The sequence below is a fragment of the Engystomops pustulosus genome, chromosome 8 (assembly GCF_040894005.1).
Source record: "Engystomops pustulosus chromosome 8, aEngPut4.maternal, whole genome shotgun sequence".
NCBI classification, from domain to species: Eukaryota; Metazoa; Chordata; class Amphibia; order Anura; family Leptodactylidae; genus Engystomops; species Engystomops pustulosus.
The window spans coordinates 28,048,323-28,071,565 of NC_092418.1; the positions used below are offsets into that span (position 1 = coordinate 28,048,323).

The 23,243-nt window shown below is 44.4% G+C and overlaps 1 protein-coding gene across 2 annotated transcripts in view; it reads right to left on the bottom strand.

Moving 5' to 3' along the window:
- DNAAF5 (dynein axonemal assembly factor 5) overlaps positions 1-23,243 on the bottom strand; it is a 41,965-nt gene that overhangs the window by 15,126 nt on the left and 3,596 nt on the right. For both annotated transcript variants that reach the window (XM_072120469.1, XM_072120468.1), the window contains exons 2-6: positions 13,864-14,048; positions 11,056-11,180; positions 8,031-8,149; positions 6,963-7,195; positions 1,833-2,045 (exon numbers count right to left, since the gene is read on the bottom strand). In XM_072120469.1, coding sequence (XP_071976570.1) covers positions 1,833-2,045; positions 6,963-7,195; positions 8,031-8,149; positions 11,056-11,180; positions 13,864-14,048 — 875 coding nt within the window. The remainder of the gene's footprint in view (positions 1-1,832; positions 2,046-6,962; positions 7,196-8,030; positions 8,150-11,055; positions 11,181-13,863; positions 14,049-23,243) is intronic.

The following is a 23,243-nucleotide window of genomic DNA, read 5'->3' on the forward strand; positions in this document are numbered from 1 at the left end:
GACGGTCTATCATCAACCCGATATTGAAAGAGCCGGCCATATTTGTAAAAGGGCCATCAATAACCGCCCTTCAGTGTGGGGCTGTTTGCTTTGTTCATAGCAAAATCGCATATATACACAAAAATACACGGCCCATTATCCTCTGATACGTCAACACGCCGCAGATTGCTACTATTACCACTGGCCGGGAAACAATAGCACGCATTGAGATTATGCTCTTTAGAGGGGGGACGATTAATCTGTAAGGATTCTCACAAGGATTTTGTTCCATAAGAGAAATTTTTTTTTTTTTTAATTATATGGAAGGATTTCTGCTATGTGTTTGGTGACACTTATGATCAGGATATACTATGAAGCGTTTCAGGCTGAAAATACAGGAAGAATAATAATGCAAATATATAAATATATGGTTGTCCTGTTAGTCCAGGGTATATGTATGTTATATATGGACTCCCCTCTAAAACACAAAGAAGAAAACTTATAGAAAGTGATAGATCTTGCACTGGTGGATCTGATCCATTCACCCAAATATCGTCGTCATATATCAGTGCTCTTCACTTCTGCAATATTCTAACTTTGGGCCTGCTGGGAGCTGTAGTACTTCAACAGCTGGAGAGTTGCTGAAGAACATTATCCCGACACCATCAACAGGCAATACCAACTACCCACTATTCCAACACCATCAACGGGCAATACCAACTACCCCGAAACCTCCAATGGGCGATACCAACTACCCACAATCCAGACACCATCAACGGGCGATACCAACTACCCACTATCCCGACACCATCAACGGGCAATACCAACTACCCACTATTCCAACACCATCAACGGGCAATACCAACTACCCCGAAACCTCCAATGGGCGATACCAACTACCCACAATCCCGACACCATCAACGGGCGATACCAACTACCCACTATCCCGACACCATCAACGGGCAATACCAACTACCCCAAAACCTCCAATGGGCGATACCAACTACCCACAATCCCGACACCATCAACGGGCGATACCAACTACCCACTATCCCGACACCATCAACGGCAATACCAACTACCCCGAAACCTCCAACGGGCGATACCAACTACCCACAATCCCAACACCATCAACGGGCGGTACCGACTACCCACTATCAAATGTTTTCCAGGGGTCTCTGAGGTTTGTCTCTTTGTAGACAACTGATCTTTACTGTGCTGTAAGTATTAGAGGGGGAGATTTACAAGATACTATCATTATTTGGTTACTAAGGATCTAGTAAAACCTGGCCTGTGCACCACATTCTTACTGTTGCTCTGCTGAAATGCACTCACATTGATCCGTGGTGTAATAAGTTCAGATCTGCCGAGCTATGGTCGGTCCACAAACTGAAACCAGCACCAGACTGTGGTTCCTAGATCATTTACTGCCAACTAAGAGGTTCCCCATTCATACAAATGCTTGCATATGTTCTGTAAGAGCGCTTATCTTCTGTGGGAACTAAAGAGTGGGCATGTTGAAAATCCAACTGCCCCCATCCTCCTCTGTTCCACATTTGCTGTGTGGGGAGTGTTTGGACCGGTCCATACAGAGTTGGCCAATCCAGTTGAGAATGGAGTCTATTAGATGTATGTATGGTTACATTTAACTAAACAGCAGCCAATGATCGTGAGCCGTGTCCAGACCTGAAAAACAGCCAGACGCAGAACAATACACAGCAGTAGCAGCGGTGGTGGTGGTTTTAATATCACTTTCAAGTTTTTGATAAAATTAGCCACAAAATAAGGACAAATTTTTTTAATCCTATGGAAATTACAAAAATATGCAATCATACTAGGTACCGGTTTCTTACCTTCTCAGACCCCTGGCAGATCTCACTTTTGGAAATGCCATCAGCAATACGATGCAAATGTGGCGTCAGCGCCTCACAGGAGCTTCCCCGAATAAACGCTGCCAACACTGTGAGGTGGGAAGATATGGGAGACTTCTGAAGAGCCGGCAAAATCAGCTTGAGGAAGACCTCGGGATCCACAAAGGTGCCAAGTAATTCAGCTGACTTTATACTCTAAAAGATGAGAGGTTATAGGACAGAATCAATGAGACATAATCAAGCATCAGGAATAATAATATAATATTACTATATGGATGTGTACACATGGGGTTCAGGCAACATAGAGTCAAATCCGAAATCTGGGTCATGTGTATATTGGCACAAGCGGGAGTCAAATAATGTCACCCGTCTATGTCAACACCACAGGGAACAGGTGACAGGAATCAGGGATTTACATGCAGTCCAAAAGTCAGGATCTGCTGCCACAATGAGTGGAAATAACATCCTACCAATGATCAATAACATCTCTGCTCCATTACATTCTGGATTTAGGAGAATATTCCGGCAGGGTCAGTCATCCATGACTTCCACGTTCGCTGGTAAAGACATGTACTGGGAAGGCCGCTGTACATAGCTGTCACCAGAAAACATGTAACACCTGGGATCCCTAATAAAAGAAAACTCTGGGCTTTAGAAAAGGAAATCCGCTCACATCAGGTACCAGTCCTCCTCACCTGGAAGACGTCTCAGGAGGAGACAGTATATACACTCTCACAGCCATAGCCCCGACATCACATCTCACAAAGGACACAAAAGGGAGCGGTGTGAATAATGGATGAAATACTTGCAGGAAGCGAGCGTCCAATCAGAATGACTCCTGCATTATACGTCTCTGTCATCACATTACTGTCCCGAAAGCTCAAAAGACCACCCAAGATCATAATAAGGCTTTTAATAGGAGCTGAAGGACACCATTGCTGCTACATTCTGACAGCAGTGCAGAGACCTTCTGTTTATAGAAATGCAAATCAACCTGAAAGTGCAGTGGGGGCGGGTCTGACCTTACTACAAACAGCTGCAAGTGCCCTGACACTCCCCTCACTTGGACTCATATACAAAGCAGTTACATTTCAGGACATTTTCCTCTCCCTTCCCCTGTATGATCACCCCTCTCTATGTTGATACAATGGGGGAGATTTATTAATCTGTTTATGACAGAATTCTGTCGTAGTTTGCACAAAAAAACCAAACAAAAAAAAAAAAACTCGTCTGTACCACATTTCTAAAGGACTTTAGACAGTTTTCTGGCTTTCCTATAACTAGCTCGACGAATGGGGCGTGGCCTAAGAAGGGGCGTAGCCTCACAAAAAAAAAAAAAAAAGGTCTGTGTGCCAGAAATACTGCTGACCCGACAGAATTGTGTCCTAACTTTCTGGCGTAAAAGTAAGCCAACTAATAGGAGGTACAAGGTAAGACTTGAAGGTCTTATAGACAGATTTATCATTCAGCTTTAGACACTTTAGTTGTACTCTGCACTGTCTAACCTTAGGACACTTTTTATAAATCTGCCCCAATATCTGCAAGTCACAAATTCCCTCTCTTTATTTGTTCTCTCCTCTCTATGCTGATACACAGTCCGATTTTCCTCTTCCTACGCTGTTACACACTCTTTTCCACTCCCTGTATGTTCTCTCCGCTCACTCTAGGCCAATACACAGTCTTTGCGCTTTTTGTCTCCAAACACTGTTATACAAGGAGAGGAAAATCAGACTGTGTATCAGCTTAGGAAGAGGGGATTCTTACAGACTGTGTATCAGCTTAGGAAGAGGGGATTCTTACAGACTGTGTATCAGCTTAGGAAGAGGGGATTCTTACAGACTGTGTATCAGCTTAGGAAGAGGGGATTCTTACAGACTGTGTATCAGCTTAGGAAGAGGGGATTCTTACAGACTGTGTATCAGCTTAGGAAGAGGGGATTCTTACAGACTGTGTATCAGCTTAGGAAGAGGGGATTCTTACAGACTGTGTATCAGCTTAGGAAGAGGGGATTCTTACAGACTGTGTATCAGCTTAGGAAGAGGGGATTCTTACAGACTGTGTATCAGCTTAGGAAGAGGGGATTCTTACAGACTGTGTATCAGCTTAGGAAGAGGGGATTCTTACAGACTGTGTATCAGCTTAGGAAGAGGGGATTCTTACAGACTGTGTATCAGCTTAGGAAGAGGGGATTCTTACAGACTGTGTATCAGCTTAGGAAGAGGGGATTCTTACAGACTGTGTATCAGCTTAGGAAGAGGGGATTCTTACAGACTGTGTATCAGCTTAGGAAGAGGGGATTCTTACAGACTGTGTATCAGCTTAGGAAGAGGGGATTCTTACAGACTGTGTATCAGCTTAGGAAGAGGGGATTCTTACAGACTGTGTATCAGCTTAGGAAGAGGGGATTCTTACAGACTGTGTATCAGCTTAGGAAGAGGGGATTCTTACAGACTGTGTATCAGCTTAGGAAGAGGGGATTCTTACAGACTGTGTATCAGCATAGAGAGAGAGGAGAGAAGAAACAGGAAGACCGAGAGAGAGGAAAAGAGCACAGACCAGACTGTGTATCAGAGTAGGAAGAGGAAAATCACAAACTGTGTGTTGTCTCCTCTCTCTAGGTCTATACACAGTGTGATTCTCCCACACCCTGTACAAGATTTGTGATCTGCCGCCTATATGGACTTCCATCGTGTGCAATCTCCTCTAACCTTTCTGCTGCCATCATAAGGGAAGGGTTACAATGAAATGTATACATATATAAAACATATTTTTGGAAAATCTTTAACTTAAATCAACAGAATGACTAACTTCTGCCTATAACGTTTCATCCTAGAACAGTTCGCAGTCTCCCAGAAAAGAGTTGGATTCTCGTAATGGGTAGTGGGATAAGTTCAGTCTCTTTCAGTCATTTCTGTAATGTTTTTCGATGGGATTACATCTGGCCATGTCAAATGGCTGGAAACCTTCCAGTTCTAGTGCCGACCATTAGTGTAGAAATATATTATGACTGCGCTGTGATGGTCTGATCACAATTTCCTCCATCTGCTGGATGGATATAGAGGTGCGTTTTACACCAGAGACACAATTATTCACAGAGGATATCAAGTGACAGATAAAGAAAATGTATAAATCTTGGAAAATTTGACAAAAGGTTTTGTACACGAGTCTTTTATAAGTTCTCCTTTAAAGGAGTTTTCTGATGATGAAACTGTACTGGTGCCCCTGTAGGTCAGACCCCCACCAGTCATAATGTTACAGCATATACTAGTGATCTTGTGTAAGGGTAAGCATACAGGCGCCATCTGTATTGTAAGGATTATAAATACTGGATATAGGTGATGTCAGCTTAAGGGCCAAAGTGATGAAATAGATTGAGTACGAATAAGAAATTTTACAGAGCCATGGGTCAGGAGCTGCTTTCAGATTGTCCCTAGACGTCCCATGTCCTGTGGACTTCAGCCAGGTGGCCGGAGCAGGGACAAGGAATAATAAATGGTACCTACCGTATATACTCGAGTATAAGCCGACCCGAGTATAAGCCGAGACCCATAATTTTACCAACAAAAACTGGGAAAAACTACTGACTCGAGTATAAGCCAAGGGTGGGAAATGGATTGGTCAACCCCCCCCCCCCAGTAGTATACAGCCTGCCAGCCCCCAGTAGTATACAGCCTGCCAGCCCCCATGTAGTAGTTAGCAGCCCCTAGTAGTATACAGCAAGCCCCTAGTACTATACAGCCAGCCCCTAGCACTATACAGCCAGCCCCTAGCACTATACAGCCAGCCCCTAGCACTATACAGCCAGCCCCTAGCACTATACAGCCAGCCCCTAGCACTATACAGCCAGCCCCTAGCACTATACAGCCAGCCCCTAGCACTATACAGCCAGCCCCTAGTACTATACAGCCAGCCCCTAGTACTATACAGCCAGCCCCTAGTACTATACAGCCAGCCCCTAGTACTATACAGCCAGCCCCTAGTACTATACAGCCAGCCCCCAGTACTATACAGCAAGCCCCCAGTACTATACGGCAAGCCCCCAGTACTATACGGCAAGCCCCCAGTACTATACGGCAAGCCCCCAGTACTATACGGCAAGCCCCCAGTAGTATACGGCAAGCCCCCAGTAGTATACGGCAAGCCCCCAGTAGTATACGGCAAGCCCCCAGTAGTATACGGCAGCCCCCAGTAGTATACGGCAGCCCCCAGTAGTATACGGCAGCCCCCAGTAGTATACAGCAAGCCCCTAGTTGTATATAGCAAGCCCCTAGTTGTATATAGCAAGCCCCTAGTAGTATATAGCAAGCCCCTAGTGGTATACAGCAAGCCCCTAGTGGTATACAGCAAGCCCCTAGTGGTATACAGCAAGCCCCTAGTGGTATACAGCAAGCCCCTAGTGGTATACAGCAGCCTTCCCCCACGGACCTTAAAAAAATAAACTTAAATACTCACCCTCCGATGTCAGCGCGGCTCCCCGATGTCGGCACGGCTTACCGATGTCCCCGATGTCAGCGCGTCCTGTCTTCTTTCTTCTCCGCGGCTCCTCTTCATTCTTCCGGCATGGACACGGCCATCTTTTCTTCTAGCAGGCGCATACTATGACACAGCCGCTGCTGACGTCATAGTATGCCGGAAGAAAGAAGAGAGAAGAGGAGCCGCGGAGAAGAAAGAAGACAGGACGCGCTGACATCGGGGACATCGGTAAGCCGCGGCCAAAATCAGGGAGCCGCGCTGACGTCAGAGGGTGAGTATTTAAGTTTATTTTTTTTAACTGGGTAATTTTTTTTTATAATAGACTTGTGTATAAGCCGAGGGGACGTTTTTCAGCACATTTTTTGTGCTGAAAAACTCGGCTTATACACGAGTATATACGGTACCTCAATCTGGTTCCACCTTCCTGTAGCGTGACCTAGCCCACCGCCATTCCCTGCCATTTAGTTTTCATACCCCATGCACTTGGCTGCACAGGAAAATAAAACCCCCTTTAAATATTGAAAAACGTCCACTAGCGATTTTTTAAAATCAGAATCCACAGCAAAATTCTGCTGTCCACTAGTATCTGGTACTGAACATAATTAAAGAGGGAGTCCACAGAGCGAACCACTAACTCACATTCAGGACCACTTTCTCCTCCTCGTCCAGACATGACCGGTATAAGGTGCTCAGTAACAGCTCCATGTGCTGCGTCGCATGATCTTCTGCATGAAGCAACAAGACCACCAGCAGCTGCGCAGCTTTAATGCGAGTGTTAGCCACCCAGTCTGTAATGTCGTGACTAACGGCAGGGAGAATTTTCGAGAGATTCCGGAATATCAGCTCGCGACATCCCAATCCAGGTCTCTGCACTGCAAAGGGGAAGGAAGAATTTGTTATGAGACATGTGGAACAGATCTCTCAGATTCAACCAAATTCCTTTCCGACCAGGCCTTAAAAGGCTTTAATGACCGGGAAATTTTAACAAATTTTACAAATACATTCCTTTTTTTGTGCAATACCCTAAGTTTTTCTGGTGTTTTTTTCTGTTACACATACGGATAGTTAAAAATGAAAAAAAATGTAAAAAAAAATATTCAAGGACCTTTATTTCATTTTCACCCCTACAGACCCACAGAGTTGGCGGCAGTGACAGCTCTGCTCCTCACTACACAGCCCTGTGCAGCGAAGATAGGACATTTACTTTTAATAACAATCCAATTGAAGAAATGTTAAAATTTGGTATATGAATTTATTTAAATGTGAATGCCCAGATGGGAACACCCCTTTAATAATCAAACTTGGCACAACCAGTGTAGAATCCTACAGATCCTGTAATGACAGGTTCGTTTATAGCGATGATAGGTTCCTAAAAGGGCATGTGATGCTCAATGTAAATCTTGTTTTGGTTGGTCCGTAAATTGTTTTACTTTACAATCCTTTAGCTTATCTTACCTGGCTCCCTGCCAGAATCCTGTGCCGAGTCTCGGAGGGTCGGGGGAGGGTTACATGCTGATATAATACACCCCGCAGCCCACCCCAAGTCTTGTTTTCTGCCTTCTCAATTTATGAGAACAGCATCCTTTTGACTCTTTGGGACCAACATTTCCATATTTTCTATAAGCTGGTTTCCCAAGGTCAAATGTATTACAACCACGAAAGTTAAGCGACACCTTGTCTTATGTGTCTTATGTTTTGGAAACTTACCTTCAGGTGGATACAGAGGAGGACACGTTGCACTGAAGTCCATCTTATCTTTCAGATCCTCTTCATTTTCTTTTTCCCACTGTAAACCGATTTTCTGCCAATAATTTAAAGCAGTTTGCCTAAATTTTTTAAATATGACAATGAGTTACTGTATAAATGCATAGATATTGCATAAACTAGACAAACAAACCCCTTAGTCAAACCTGGTCAAACCTTATCCATAACCTTCCTCATTACTGCGACTATATTAAGCCTCATTTCATGTAGGGGAAGGGCACATTAATGAATAATTTAATAGTGAAATATATATATTTTTGCAACAAAACAGTAGAAAAACGTTACTTTTGACATTTTTGGTATTGTTAACATTTCACTCTTATAGGAAACTAGAGGGGATGTACCAATTTTTCAAGTTATAACAAGCTGATCAGTGGAGGTCCAACTGCTTGGACTGCAATCCGGAGAAGGGGGGAGTTCTGTTCTCACTAATAGGAAGAGCAGTAGCACAAGCATGTGCCCTGCCACTCCATTAATTACTATAGCAGTGTGGGAAATTACTGAGTACAGCACTTGAGTATCCCCAGCACTGCCATTCACTGTAGACATGTATCATTGTATTTCTTCTGCCTCTCTTCAATTTTAAAACATTTTAAAACATGTATGGAAGCAATTAAACATCAGTTGTACTTCGATTTGTGTCTCTAATTTGCTAAAAAATAGGGGGTGAAGAAGACGAAAATCAACAAAAATATCTGTCAAACTTCTAAACACCCCTGCGTAGGCGCAGCATGGTGGCTTAGTGGGTAGCATTACAGCCTTGGGTCCTGGGTTCAAGTCTTATCCAGGTCTGAATAACAATACAACACGACCATGTGCTATGCCAAAATACTAAATCTTTATTAAATAATGCTATCTCATAAAAGTTATTATACACCAAACCAAAAGACAATAAAAACATTTAAAAAGATCCAAAAGATCTCATGACAAAACCCAGGGGAGGGTAGGGCACATGATAACGCCCACAAAGAAACAACACCTCCCTGACCCAGCCCCAAACCCTAAGCCTGTCAAATACAACAGGGTATGGAAACCAAATAATGACCAAAGGTTATCTATCAGGTAACAGCAAAATCTAGAGATAGTAAATATAGTTACCAAGCAGGCCAGACAAAGGGGTTAAGGGCTGGGAGAGCCCCACGCGTATCGCCACTCACGGTGGCTTCCTCTAAGGAAGCCACCGTGAGTGGCGATACGCGTGGGGCTCTCCCAGCCCTTAACCCCTGAGGAAGCCACCGTGAGTGGCGATACGCGTGGGGCTCTCCCAGCCCTTAACCCCTGAGGAAGCCACCGTGAGTGGCGATACGCGTGGGGCTCTCCCAGCCCTTAACCCCTGAGGAAGCCACCGTGAGTGGCGATTCGCGTGGGGCTCTCCCAGCCCTTAACCCCTTTGTCTGGCCTGCTTTGTCATGAGATCTTTTGGATCTTTTTAAATGTTTTTATTGTCTTTTGGTTTGGTGTATAATAACTTTTATGAGATAGCATTATTTAATAAAGATTTAGTATTTTGGCATAGCACATGGTCGTGTTGTATTGTTATTCAGTTAATTGTTACATGTGCCCAGTTTTCTACCATTTAGTGTAGTTCCGCTTTATCTTTTGGTCTTATCCAGGTCAACATCTGCAAAGAGATTGTATGTTCTCTCCATGTTTGTGTGGGTTTCCTCCCACACTACAAAACATACTGGTGGGTGATTAGATTGTGAGCCCCATTGGGGACAGGGATTGATTTGACAAACTCTGTGCAGCGCTGCGAAATCTGTGTGCACTATATAAATAAAGGAATTATTTATCATAAAAAAAAAAAAACTAGTGAAAATAAAGATGCATGTCCCTCACTGTCTCTGATAAATTTCTGACACTCCCTTGGCAGGATGCATGCATTAGTGGGAACAAGAACCAAGTGCTGGGGGTCTCATTATTGTGATTGGCGGGGGACCAGCAGATGGACCCTCACAGATCAGTCACTTATCCCCTATCCTGTAGGCAAGGGATAATTTTGAATACTAGATTGTGGATGTCAGGTTTTGGACACCTACTAATCAGTTGAAGACAGCGGTAATACACACCGGGCGGAGGGGATAGCAGACAGCTTCACATGTTTCACAGCACCCATTCAAGCCTTCTGCCATGCTCAGCCCCCATTCACTTCATATGAAATCTCTTGGGGTCCCATAAGTTTATTATAGGGTGTCATAATTCTGGAAACCCCATTGTTCAGCTGTAATCTAAAATTGGAGATTACAGAAGTGCTTACTTCCTTCCAAAGAGGCCCATGTAAACTGCACACACCAACGTTGCTGTTAATGATTTATCCTGCATTCTCTTTTCCCGCTGCTACAGAGTATATAAAGCTTTGCTAGTACAGGCTTTCCGTGTAAGGACACCAGACTTACAGATGACCCCTAGTTACAGACGGACCCCTCTGCCCACTGTGACCTCTGATGAAGATCTCCGAATGCTTTACTTTAGTCCCAGGATGCAATTATCAGATGTAAAGAGTCTGTAATGAAGTTTTATTTATAAATAATAATAATTCTTTATTTGTATAGGGCTTACATATTACGCAGCACTGCACAAAGCATGACAAATTGGTCCCTGTCCCCATGGGGCTCACAATCTAAACAACCTAACAGAATGTTTTGGAGTGTGGGAGAAAACCGGAGGACCCGGAGGAAACCCACGTAACCACGGAGAGAACATACAAACTCTTTGCAGATGTTGACCTCGGTGGGATTCGAACCCAGGACCCCAGCGCTGCAAGGCAGAAGTGCTACCCACTCAGCCACCGCGCTGCCCATAATCCTTGTTCTCACATATTTTGAAAATCCAATCGACACAGGACAAAAAAAAAAAAAAAAAAGTATTTTGTCTGGAGTTACAATTATAAAATATACCAGTTCCGACTTACATAAAAAAATTCAACTTAAAAACAAACCTAAAGAATGACAAATTCCAAGAAACTTACTTGATGTCAGGAATCTCATCTGTGGTGCAGCTTAGCACAAGGGGAATTAGTTTATGGAAATAGGAATATCTGTCCCTGAGCTCCAGAAGCCAATCCCCAACCACGACAGTAACTGCGAGGCGGACCTGCAGAGTAAAGAAGATAGAAGATAAATCAATCCCATTAATCAGTAAAACAAAGATTTCACTTATTTATCATGAGCTATTAATAACAATAATCTTTATATAGTGCCATCCAATTCCATAGCACTTTACAAATAAGACCTGGAGGATGCAAAATCAGTGCTAAGCTCCCAAATATAAATGTACAGGTTATAGGACTGGTCTCTTTGTAAAGGAATAAACATCTTACATGAACCCTAAGGGTGGTGGCACAAGTGGCGTTTTGAACCTGTTTTTAAGCAGTCTGTTAAAAAAAACGCATCAGTTTTTGACCGTTTTCCCAATTATCTTGATTAAGATAATTGGGAAACGGACAAAAACGGTCAAAAAAATTGATGCGTTTTTAAGGCGTATAAGCAGGTAATCCAAAAACTATCAAAGCCAATTTCTGATACTTGAAGACAATAGGGGTCAGTAGGTTCATGTGAATAAGCGAGGACATTTCCTAATCCTACTGCCCTGTCACACCCCATCGCTCCGCTAATAATCCTGCATTGTCTAAAATTAAGAACATCTGAGAAACGTCCCTTTAAGGTTTTGGCTCTGGATGCGGCACTCTTCATTTTCCTCCAGAGAGGTGCGTTTGTTAATGGAGAGCGATTGCCCCCAATTAACAGAGTGCGTCTATTACTAAATAACAGCTTGTTTTGCTTGAAAAACTTAATGATGAAATTGTTGGATGGGAGTGAAAGGTATTTGCTGGCATCTCAGGCTTGTTATGCCAACCATCCTACTGAAGAGCTTCCTCTTTGGCAAGCGCCGCTTCTACCCACTCGCTGCGAGCGGACCAATCAAATGATGGAGAAATCTGTGACAACAGACCCATCGTAACCTTTACAAGATGTGTGGGGAAGGAACGTGCAGCATGGCTGGAAACCGGAGCAAATACTCTCAATGTCCGCGTTATAAGCGCACGTGAAAGGCTGCCACTGAATATTCCAATGAAGAAAACATTAAGGGGGTCGTCCACTTTCAGAAAATAATGGATATGGTTTGTGTAATTAAAAGTTGGACAATTTTCCAATATACATTCTGCATCAATTCTTCACTGTTTTCCAGATCTCTGCTTGCTGTCATTCAACAGGAAGCTTCATTGTAGATAAAAACTGGTTCCTGGTCATGTGATGTCACACAGGAGCCCGGCTCGTTATATCCCTGGTCATGTGATGTCACGTAGGTACATGGCTCATTATATCCCTGGTCATGTGATGTCACACAGGTACATGGCTCGTTATATCCCTGGTCATGTGATGTCACACAGGTACATGGCTCGTTATATCCCTGGTCATGTGATGTCACACAGGTACATGGCTCGTTATATCCCTGGTCATGTGATGTCACACAGGTGCATGGCTCGTTATATCCCTGGTCATGTGATGTCACACAGGTACATGGCTCATTATATCCCTGGTCATGTGATGTCTCACAGGTGCACGGCTCGTTATATCCCTGGTCATGTGATATCACACAGGTGCACGGCTCGTTATATCCCTGGTCATGTGATTTCACACAGCTACATGGCTCATTATTTCCCTGGTCATGTGATATCACACAGGTACATGGCTCATGATATCCCTGTTCATGCGATGTTACACAGGTGCACGGCTCGTTATATTCACATGACCAGGGACATAAAGAGCCGTGCACCTGTGTGACATCACATGACTAGGGATCAGTTTTTATCCACAGGAAGTAAAAAATGAAGCTTCCTATAGAATAACAGCAAGCAGAGATCTATAAAACCGTGAGTAACTGATACAGGAAGTATATTGGAAAATTATGCAACTTTTCATTACACAATCAATACCAATTATTTGTTTGCCCCACCACTTCCAAATTATTTTTGTACTGATGACCTTTTCAGAAGAGGTCATAGTTATACAATCTCTAGTGTCGAGCTGCAGTACCCTGGCATGGCCAGTATACAGTGGATTTTACTTCTTATAGGTTCTGATTCCAGGTGCTTGTCAGGACAGCTGATGAGCATCTGCCCCTCACCTTCATACACTAATCCTTTGGATCAGTTTTCGGTGTGCTAGGAGCTTGTGATGTGGTAGTAATACCTCCTATGCTGGAGGTCTTATCATGCACAAATAGACTTATGTAAGGAGTTAAAAAGCAGAAAGTTCTCAAATAATACTCTGTAAAGCCTAATATTTTAGATGAACCCAATTACCTTGTCTGACTTGCCCTTTATCATGCAGCACTCAACATGTCTTGTTGTTCTGAGCTGTACAGACCACCCCGCCGTCCCCCCATGGTACGTATTTAACAAACATATTAGGTTAATGTATTGAAAGCTTAAAGAAAATCTATCTGTATCTATGTAAGAGCCGCATAAAGTATTATAGATAAAGGTCAATATTGTTATTAGCCAACATGGCACAAAAATGTGTAGTATGGCTGCTAACAGTGCTCATAAACTCACTGGTCTCACAGATTGAGTCCAATTATATTCATAAGTTGAAAACAGACTTCCCTACCGCTTGAGATGGAAAAGAATCTGTAAGCAAGGTCCGACATCAACAAAAAAAAAAAAAAAAAAAATCAGTGTGGCAATGAAACCAAAACAGTAAGCAGCAGTAAGGAGCCAGAGATGGAGATTACAAGTGAGCACATGGCTGTAGATTTCTCTGATATTACCCACCTGAGGTGCATCATCAAATAGTCTCTGTGCTAGATGGGAAAGGACGTCATCCACAGACTTGCCATTGCCATACTGTATAACGGCTCCCGTTGTCTGGATAACGGCTACGCGCACCTTGGAGTGCTGGTGGGATATGGTCTGCATCAGCGGCTTAATGAGAGATTCAGACTGCATGTGGAAATGTTCTGAAAAATATGTACCCATAATATCAGAGCTGGAAAGTCTGTGTCCTTATTCATCGCACACGTATAGCTATTCATAATGCAGACCTGTGTGTCTCCAAGCTTACGAGCTACGAACATGCCCTGTATATTCCTGCAGTCACTACTTCTTGCTTACATATATGCAAGTACATATACAAGATGTACATTTAGTATGTATTAAATTTACAAGGAGTTTGCAAGAAAACTGTTAAAAGTCTCACCCCGACAACATTGCTCATTAAATGTTGCTAAGGAAATCCATATTAAGAAAGCATTGCATGTATTATCAGGTGAGTAACCTTAATGTGGTTTTTCAAGTTCTCAGGAAATCTACTGAGGGGATTGATCTTGCTAAAAAATAAAATAAAAGCCCATTCTTACCTCTCATGAAGGCCCCATGCCTCCTGCAGACCGAGTAATAGATGGAGGCTGAGGCCTGGGATTGGCTCACTGGTCAGAACTCCCAGTATGGTGGTACTGGAAGCACCATAGACCAGGAGCAGCCAGAAAAGCCCTTCCAAGAGTTATGTTATATATTTCATAGATTCTTACAAAAACTGGCCCCCTCATAGTGTTTCGTACAAATAATCAGAAGCCATTGGCCACAAAGACTTGGCTACATTAGGCTACAGCACACAGTCCCTGCTCTTTTTTACATTTCTTTCATTTACAGGACTTTTAGTGCAGAGTAATCATAGGATAATTCTGATGCTGGTCATGTAACTGCCACTATGTTTATCCTATTAGATTAGCCCCTAGTCACGCTGTATACACTGTATAGAGTACATCCATGGTCTATACCAGTGATGGTGAACCTTTAAGAGGCAGAGTGCCCAAACTGCAACCCAAAACCCCCCTTATTTATCGCGAGGTTCCAACCAAAAATTAAAGCAGTAACTTATTGCTCCCTGTTCAACAACTTTCAATCATATAGTCCTCCTGAGGACAGCAACACAGTAGAAAGATGGAAAATTTTCATCATTTTAGATTCTTTCCAGTGTCCCTCTGTACACAGAGAAAATCATGGGACCAGCAGGAGGCCCGCCAAAGATAATCCGGCCCTGTCTACTCATTCTCCCTCTTTCTACAGTCCAAAGTAGCGAAGTATCAAAATACGACTGAAAGCAGCATCTTTAAAGTTGTTTGGAACTGCAGGAAGATTCTTTGAGTCTTGTCTGGTGTGCTGGGGCGATGGCCTGAGTGCCCACAGAAAGGGCTCTGAGTGCCGCCTCTGGCACCAGTGCCATAGGTTCGCCACCACTGGTCTATACCATCGCACCATATTGTTTGGACCCTTAAAAGGGAACCTGTCACCAGGTTTTACCCCACTAAGGAAATGTACTTTCTAGAATTCCTTCTTTAATGTGAAATCTCTCCCGTTTACCTATTTAAAAAAAATCTCCTTCAAAGTCAGGCAAATAAGACTCTTCTCACCTAATTTTCACATGCGATGAGTAAAGTCTAGAGGCCTAATTTTGTTTCTTTAGTATCTAGAAACAAACTTTCATGTCCTATTAAAGACAAGAATCTCATCTTCACATAGTTCACAGTGCTACAGAATTGGACATACAGGCAGCTAAAAAATGGCCAGGAACTGGATCTGCAGCTCACATTTCCAACTATATGTTTAGCTGCCGGTTTCTCTGGTTCTTTAGATCACAGAACCATCCTGATGTGATTTGAAAGATGAGATCCGTTTGTCAGGGGCTACTGAAGAGACCCTCCCCCTGCAACAACTAAACGTGACTCATCTCATGTGAAGGTGAGGTGAGAAGAGTCATATTTGCCTGACTTTGGAGGAGATGCTGAGATGTTTATTTGGAAAAATTAAAACACATCACATACATGAATAACAATTGACATTGTCTCAACTCCAGCGAGTACAGTGCGCCAGAGCTGAAGCAGATGAAGGAATTCATCAAATCAATATACACTATGCAGTATATAGTAGAACAAAGGGATGATACATATCCACATATGTCGTCATGTCGTGCCGATGCCCACCTCCTCAAATATATTAGCTACCGTAGTATGCTCCCTTACACAGGTTTACACGCTCTGAGCGATGGTATAGGTATAGGGTATGAAGGGGTCAAGATATGCTGTTGCCCACTTCCTCTGGCATATAACCTGGTAAGCTCCTGGCACAGGTTTACACTGTCTGAACGGTGGTATATGGTATGGAGTACAGACGGTCCCCTACTTAAGGACACCCGACTTAAGGACGACCCCTAGTTAAAGACGGACCCCTCTGCCCACTGTGACCTCTGATGAAGCTCTCTGGATGCTTTACTATAATCCTAGATTTCAATAATCAGCACCAGTGTCTGTAATGAAGTTTTATTGATAATCCTTGCTCTCATTACATAAAAAAAATTTGAAACTACAATTGTCACTGGGACAAAAAAAAAATGTGTTTAGAACTACAATGATAAAATTGTGAATTAGATTACTCACCGGTAATTCTATTTCCGTTAGTCCACCATGACGGCCCAACCTGGAGGATGCCCCTTGACCTCTGCAGGGACAGGAAGAAGAGAGGTTAAATGCTCCCCCCCTTGCATCCTCCCGCCAGTGATTACAAAATAACCATGCTGAGGAAGATACAACCAGATTTATTTAGTATGTTTGCTCCACATACAAAAGGAAAAAATATCTGGAAATAACAACACAAAGAAAGGAATAAATCCAGCTGGGAGGGAAAATATATAGGCCGTCATGGTGGACTAACGGAAATAGAATTACCGGTGAGTAATCTAATTCACAATTTCCGCTTCGTCCCCCATGACGGCCCAACCTGGAGACTTACAAAATTAGTAAGCTTTTTTAGGGAGGGATTACAGCCTGTAACACCTTGCGTCCAAATGATAGGTCTTTTGACAAGTGCAAGTCCAGCCTATAATGCTTGGAGAATGTCGTGGATGAAGACCACGTTGCAGCTCTGCAAATCTGATCTAGGGACGCTCCTCTTCTTTCCGCCCAAGAAGTGGACATAGCCCTGGTCGAGTGAGCTCGGATTCCTGCTGGTATCGGGCTTTTCTGTAGGTCGTAACATGAGGCAATTGCCAGTCTCAGCCATCTTGCAATAGTCGCCTTCGACGCCTTCCTCCCCTTATTTTTCCCCTGAAATTGGATGAAAAGGTTAGAGTCAATACGCCAGGCCTCTGTAATCTGTAGGTATTTTAGGACAGAACGTCTTACATCCAAAGAACTCCATTCGCGTTCTCTTGCCGAAGAAGGGTTCTCACAGAAGGAGGGTAGGATAATCTCCTGATTCCTATGAAAATCGGAAACCACCTTGGGAACAAAATTTGGATCCAACATCAAAACAATTCTATCATCTAGAATTTTCATGTAGGGTTCCCTAATTGATATAGCCTGAAGTTCACCTAACCTTCTAGCAGAAGTGATGGCTATCAGGAAAACTGTCTTAAGTGTCAGGTTTTTAACACTGGAGGAATCAATAGGTTCAAATGGTTCCTTCATTAAGGCATTCAAAACTAGAGTTAAGTCCCATGCTGATGATTTTTTGACAGTCTGAGGCTTTAACCTAGAGGCAGCTTTAATAAATCTCTTGACCCACCTGTGCTCGATGAGAGGCTGGTCGAAGAAGACACTAAGCGCCGACACCTGGACCTTCAGGGTGCTGGTAGACAAACCCAACTCCAAACCCTTCTGAAGAAATTCAAGCACCTTCAGGGTCTTGATGACTTCAGATGAGAGTCCCTGAGAGCTTAAGAAGCTGGATTCAGGATCCAGGCAGACAGCTGTAATTTCCCTGGGTTTGGATGATGGATTGGACCCTGATGTAGAAGGTCCTCTGATGGCGGAAGAATGACTGGATTCTCTGGTGACATCTTCTTCAAGAGTGGGTACCAGCTTTTCTTCGGCCAGTTCGGGCAGATGAAGATGGCTCTGGTATTTTCCTGAAATATTTTCCTCAGGACCCTGGCGATCAGGGGAATTGGGGGGGAAGGCGTAGACTAGTGGAATGTCCCAGGAGTGAGAGAAGGCGTCCAGCCGTTCCCTGTTCTCCCCTTTTTCCAGAGAAAAATAATGCAGGCATTTGGTATTCTCCCTTGTTGCGAACAAGTCCACAAGAGGGTAACCCCACAAAGATGTTAGCCCCTGGAAGATCTCCTCCTTGAGGCTCCACTCGTTTGGTAGGATCTTTCTTCTGCTTAGAAAGTCTGCCCTTGAATTCTCCGTGCCCTTTAGATGAGTGGCAGAAATTGACAGAGTGTGTTGTTCTGCCCACGAAAATATTTTCCGAGCTAGGGTACTCAGGAGAGGAGACCTGGTTCCTCCTTGTCTTTTTATGTAGGAGACCGTAGTTGTATTGTCTGATAGAATTAGGAGGTGTTGGTGGGCAAGAAGAGGAGTGTTCGCGCTGAGTGCTTCCCATACTGCTTGCAACTCTCGGAAATTTGAGGATCTTCTTGTAATCTCCTCTGTCCAGGTACCCTGGGAAAATTGCTGAGGCATCACTGCCCCCCAGCCCCTCTGGCTCGCGTCTGTCTGGATTGGGATGTAAGGGCTGTTTGACCAGAAGATCCCTTTCCTCAGATTTCCGTCTTCCAACCACCATAGCAGGTCCTCCTTGACGGCAGGTGGGATTGGGATTTTCCTGTCCAGATCCTCCTGTTTTCTGTTCCAGGATCTTAAGATCCATCCCTGGAGTATTCTGGAATGGGCCTGACACCAGGCTACCGAGGAGATGCAGGCTGTTAGGGAGCCCAGAATCTTCATAGCTTCTCTGATAGAGATCACTGACTTCCTCCTGAACCTTGTTATCAGATCCTTGATGTGGTCTCCCTTGTCCTGTGGAAGGAACGACATTTGGTAAACTGAGTTCAGGTTTACACCCAGGAATTTCCTCACAGTAGCTGGGGAAAGTTCTGACTTCTGGTAGTTTACTATCCATCCCAGTCTTTTTAAGGTTTCTAGGGTGAGATCTCTGGAGAAGAGTAAGCTCCCCCTGTCTTGGCCAACAATAAGCAGGTCGTCTAGGTACGGGACGATCAGTACGTCCTGTAGTCTGAGAGACGCCACCACCTCTGCCATCACCTTTGTAAAGGTCCTTGGTGCAGAAGATATTCCGAAGGGGAGTGCACAGAATTGAAAGTGTAGTGTAGCACCCTCTGGAGACAAGACAGAAAACCTTAAAAACCTTTGTGAGAAATGGTGTATAGGGATGTGATAATATGCATCCTTTAAGTCTATAGTGCACATTAATGCATCCTGGTGAATAATGTGTGTGGCTGATCTTACCGACTCCATCCTGAATTTCCGGTAGATGATGAACTCGTTGAGACCTCTCAGGTTGATGATTAGTCGGTTTGTGCCATTCGGTTTCTTTACCAAAAAAAGAGAAGAGTAAAAACCGGATTTCTCTTGATCCTGTGGAACAGGTATAATCACTCCAGAAGACAAAAGAGAAGCTACTTCTTGCCAAATTAAGCTGTGGGATGTAAGTGACATGGAAGGTGAAGGTGGCATATATTTCGTAGGGGGAAGTCTGAGGAATTCGATGTTGTAACCATGCAGTAATATATCTAAGACCCAGGGATTTGAAGTGACCTTTGTCCATTCTCCTCTGAATCTTAGCAACCTTCCCCCTACTATGGCATCATTGTTTTTTGTTCCTATTAGGGTCTGTTGGGGTGGAGAACAGAAACCCTCTCCCTTTACCTCCTTTCGGGTAGCTCCAGCGTCCCCTTTTCCCTTTATCCTTGTAGGAATCCTTTTTGAAGTCCCGAAAGGGCTGCTTCTTGGGTAACGATCTCTCAGGGAAGCCCTTTTTCTTATCTGATGCTCTCTCAAGTATAGCATCCAACTCTGGGCCAAATACAAACTCCCCTGAGAAGGGAAGACTGCACAGCTTTGCCTTGGATCTGATGTCCCCGTTCCACTGTTTTAGCCACAGCGCCCGTCGGGTAGAGTTAGTAAGTGCTCCCTCCTTTGAAGCGAAACGAATTCCCTCGGCGGCAGAATCTGCGAGGAAGGCTGTTGCAGATTTCAGCAAAGGAAAGTTCTCCAAGATAGTTGATCTCGGAGTTCCCTCCTTGATGTGGGATTCCAACTCATTCAGCCAGTACAGCAAGTTCCTTGCGACTGAGGTGGAAGCTAAGTTAGTTTTCAGACTGAGCATGGAGGTCTCCCAGGCCTTTCTCAACAGGGAGTCAGACTTCCTGTCCATAGGGTCCTTTAATTGGGCCGCGTCCTCAAAAGGAAGGTCAGTCTTCTTTACTATTTTGGTAACTTGCACATCCATCTTTGGACAAGTGTCCCATACTTTAGACTCCTCGGGCTCGAAAACAAGTCTCTTTTTAAAGTTTTTGGACACGATAACCCTTTTCTCTGGCTCTTGCCACTCCTCAGAAACCAGCTCCTTTAACGTGTCATTCAGGGGAAACACCCTCTGGCGTTTTGCCTTCAGTCCCCCAAATAGTTCCTCCTCTTTAGATCTAGGGGGAAGAATCTCCTCGATTTCCAAGGTCTGTCTAATTGCTTTTAAGAGACCATCGAGTTCCTCAGACTGAAACAGATGACGTGAATCTTCTGTTTTTTGTGAATCCGTAGGATCATCATCTTCTACGTATGAGCAAGAGGGAGCTTCAGAATCATCCCCCCCCTCAGATATAGAAGAATCCGGCTCCACTCTAGGTTTCTTACTCGGTGGAGGCCTGGACGTAGCAGCGGCCACTGAAGAGCTTATCTTCTCCTCGATAAACCCCTTTAATTCATCTAAGAATGATGTCTTTTCCTCTCTCATAAAATTGTCGATGCAAGATTTGCAAATCGGATTTTTGTATGAGTCGGACATAGAGTGGGCACACATGTTACACTTTCTAAGCCGGCTTTTCTCGGGTTTTTCAGACCTGCTCGTCTTATCCCCTTTATCCTCCTTGCCTTTCGCTCTAGACCCTTGGTCTTTCTCCTGAAAGGGCAAGCGGAGGATAATAAATGACCCACTATTTTACACACAGTAAAAAACCCAAACCTGCACAAGAATCCCACTTACAGAAACCGGAGGATGCAGGAGGGTAGGGTCTGCCTCGTCAGCCATCATAAGAGCCGTGGAAGCGCACAGGAAATTTCAGAAACACGCAGCACAGGAAACCAGCACCGCAGCGTCACGCACAGATCTTAGACCTGAGATCAGCGTGACTACCTGCTCCAGGTGACGTTAAATACCTTAATGGGGAGCCCATCCCCCTGTAGAATTCGTCTGCGCCGCGCTCCCGTTCCCAGGGATGCATTGCGGTCCTGTGAGCCGCCACTTCCGGTCGCGACCGGAAGTCGTCATCGGACCTCGGGGGACGCCGGGAAATGTAGTTTTTTCGGCCGCCGCGCGCTCACACACGGATCGCGGAGCGGCGGCCAGGACGAACGGACTGGAAGGGCGGCGAAAGGGAGGACACAAGGTCGACCGAACGCCCCAGCCCGCCGGGATTTAGCCAGCCAGGACTACCCGTAAGTTACTTCGTCCCCCCCCCCCCTGGAGGAGAGAGGGCACCTCTCTTGTCCTGCCTCGGCAGGGACAGGAAGAACACTGGCGGGAGGATGCAAGGGGGGGAGCATTTAACCTCTCTTCTTCCTGTCCCTGCAGAGGTCAAGGGGCATCCTCCAGGTTGGGCCGTCATGGGGGACGAAGCGGAAATATACAGTTTCAACTTACATACAAATTCAACTTAAGAACAAACCTATGGACCCTATCTTGTACGTAACCCGGGGACTGCCTGTATATGGTATGCCCAACTCCTCACATATATATTACCTGGTATACTCTGGCACTGTGATTATCCTAGTGGGTTAGCCCCTGGACACATTGTATAGGGCATATCCATGATCTATGTCATGGCGAAACATAAAAAAATATAGGGCATGTCCTATTTTCTCATGTATTTCCGTAAGCCATAATGGGAACGTAGAAAACATGAGGTATCAGGTCAATGTAATGAATTCTGTCATCATTACCTGTCGGAGCAGCTCACAAAGATTCCTTGGCAGCCTTTATCTAGTTAATTCATACATTAATCATCCTAAAATTATATTTTCTTTATTATGTAAATGAACCTGGGCACATGGAGAGAGAAAGTGATGTCACCCCTGTTACCCCTCCACTCTCCTCATGTCTTTGTGTAATGTATAGTAAAGCATTGCCAGTGTCTGTGCTTTATCTACACAAGTACCTGCCATGTTCTGCTATACACATGTGAGAGACCCAGACATCAGCTACACAAGTACCTGCCATGTTCTGCTATACACATGTGGGAGACCCAGACATCAGCTACACAAGTACCTGCCATGTTCTGCTATACACATGTGAGAGACCCAGACATCAGCTACACAAGTACCTGACATGTTCTGCTATACACCTGCGAGAGACACAGACATCAGCTACACAAGTACCTGCCATGTTCTGCTATATACATGTAAGAGACCCAGGCACAAGTTTACACTGAGTGATGATATGTGTTATGGAAGGGTCACGACGTGCCGATGTCCACCTCCTCCACTATATATTACCTGCTAGGTTTCTGGCACAGGTTTACACTGAGTGATGGTTTATGGCATGGAAGGGGTCATGATATGCTGATGCCCACCTCCTCCGGTATATATCACCCGCTATGCTCACAACACAGGTTTACACTCTCTGAGTGATGGTATATAGCTTGGTAGGGGTTACAATACACCACTGTCCACTTCCTCCATTATATATTACCTGATATGCTCCTGTCACAGGTGTACACTGTCTGAGTGATGGTATATGGCATGGTAGGGGTCACCATACGCTGATGCCCACTTCCTCCGTTAAATATTACCTGGTATGCTCCTGGCACAGGTTTAGACACTCTGAGTGATGGTATGTGTTATGGTAGGGGTCACAATGTGCTGGTGCCCACCTCCTACGGTATATATTACCTGGTATGCTCCTGGCACAGGGGTACACTCTCTGAGTGATGATATATGGCATAGAGGGGGTCACGATACGATGATGCCCTCCTCCTCTGGTATCTATTACCTGGTATGCTCCTGGCACAGGTTTACACTCTCTTAGTGATAGTATATGTTATGGTAGGGGTCACTATACACTGATGCCCTCCTCCTCTGGTATATATTACCTGGTATGCTCCTGGCACAGCTGTACAGTGTCTGAGTGGTGGTATATGT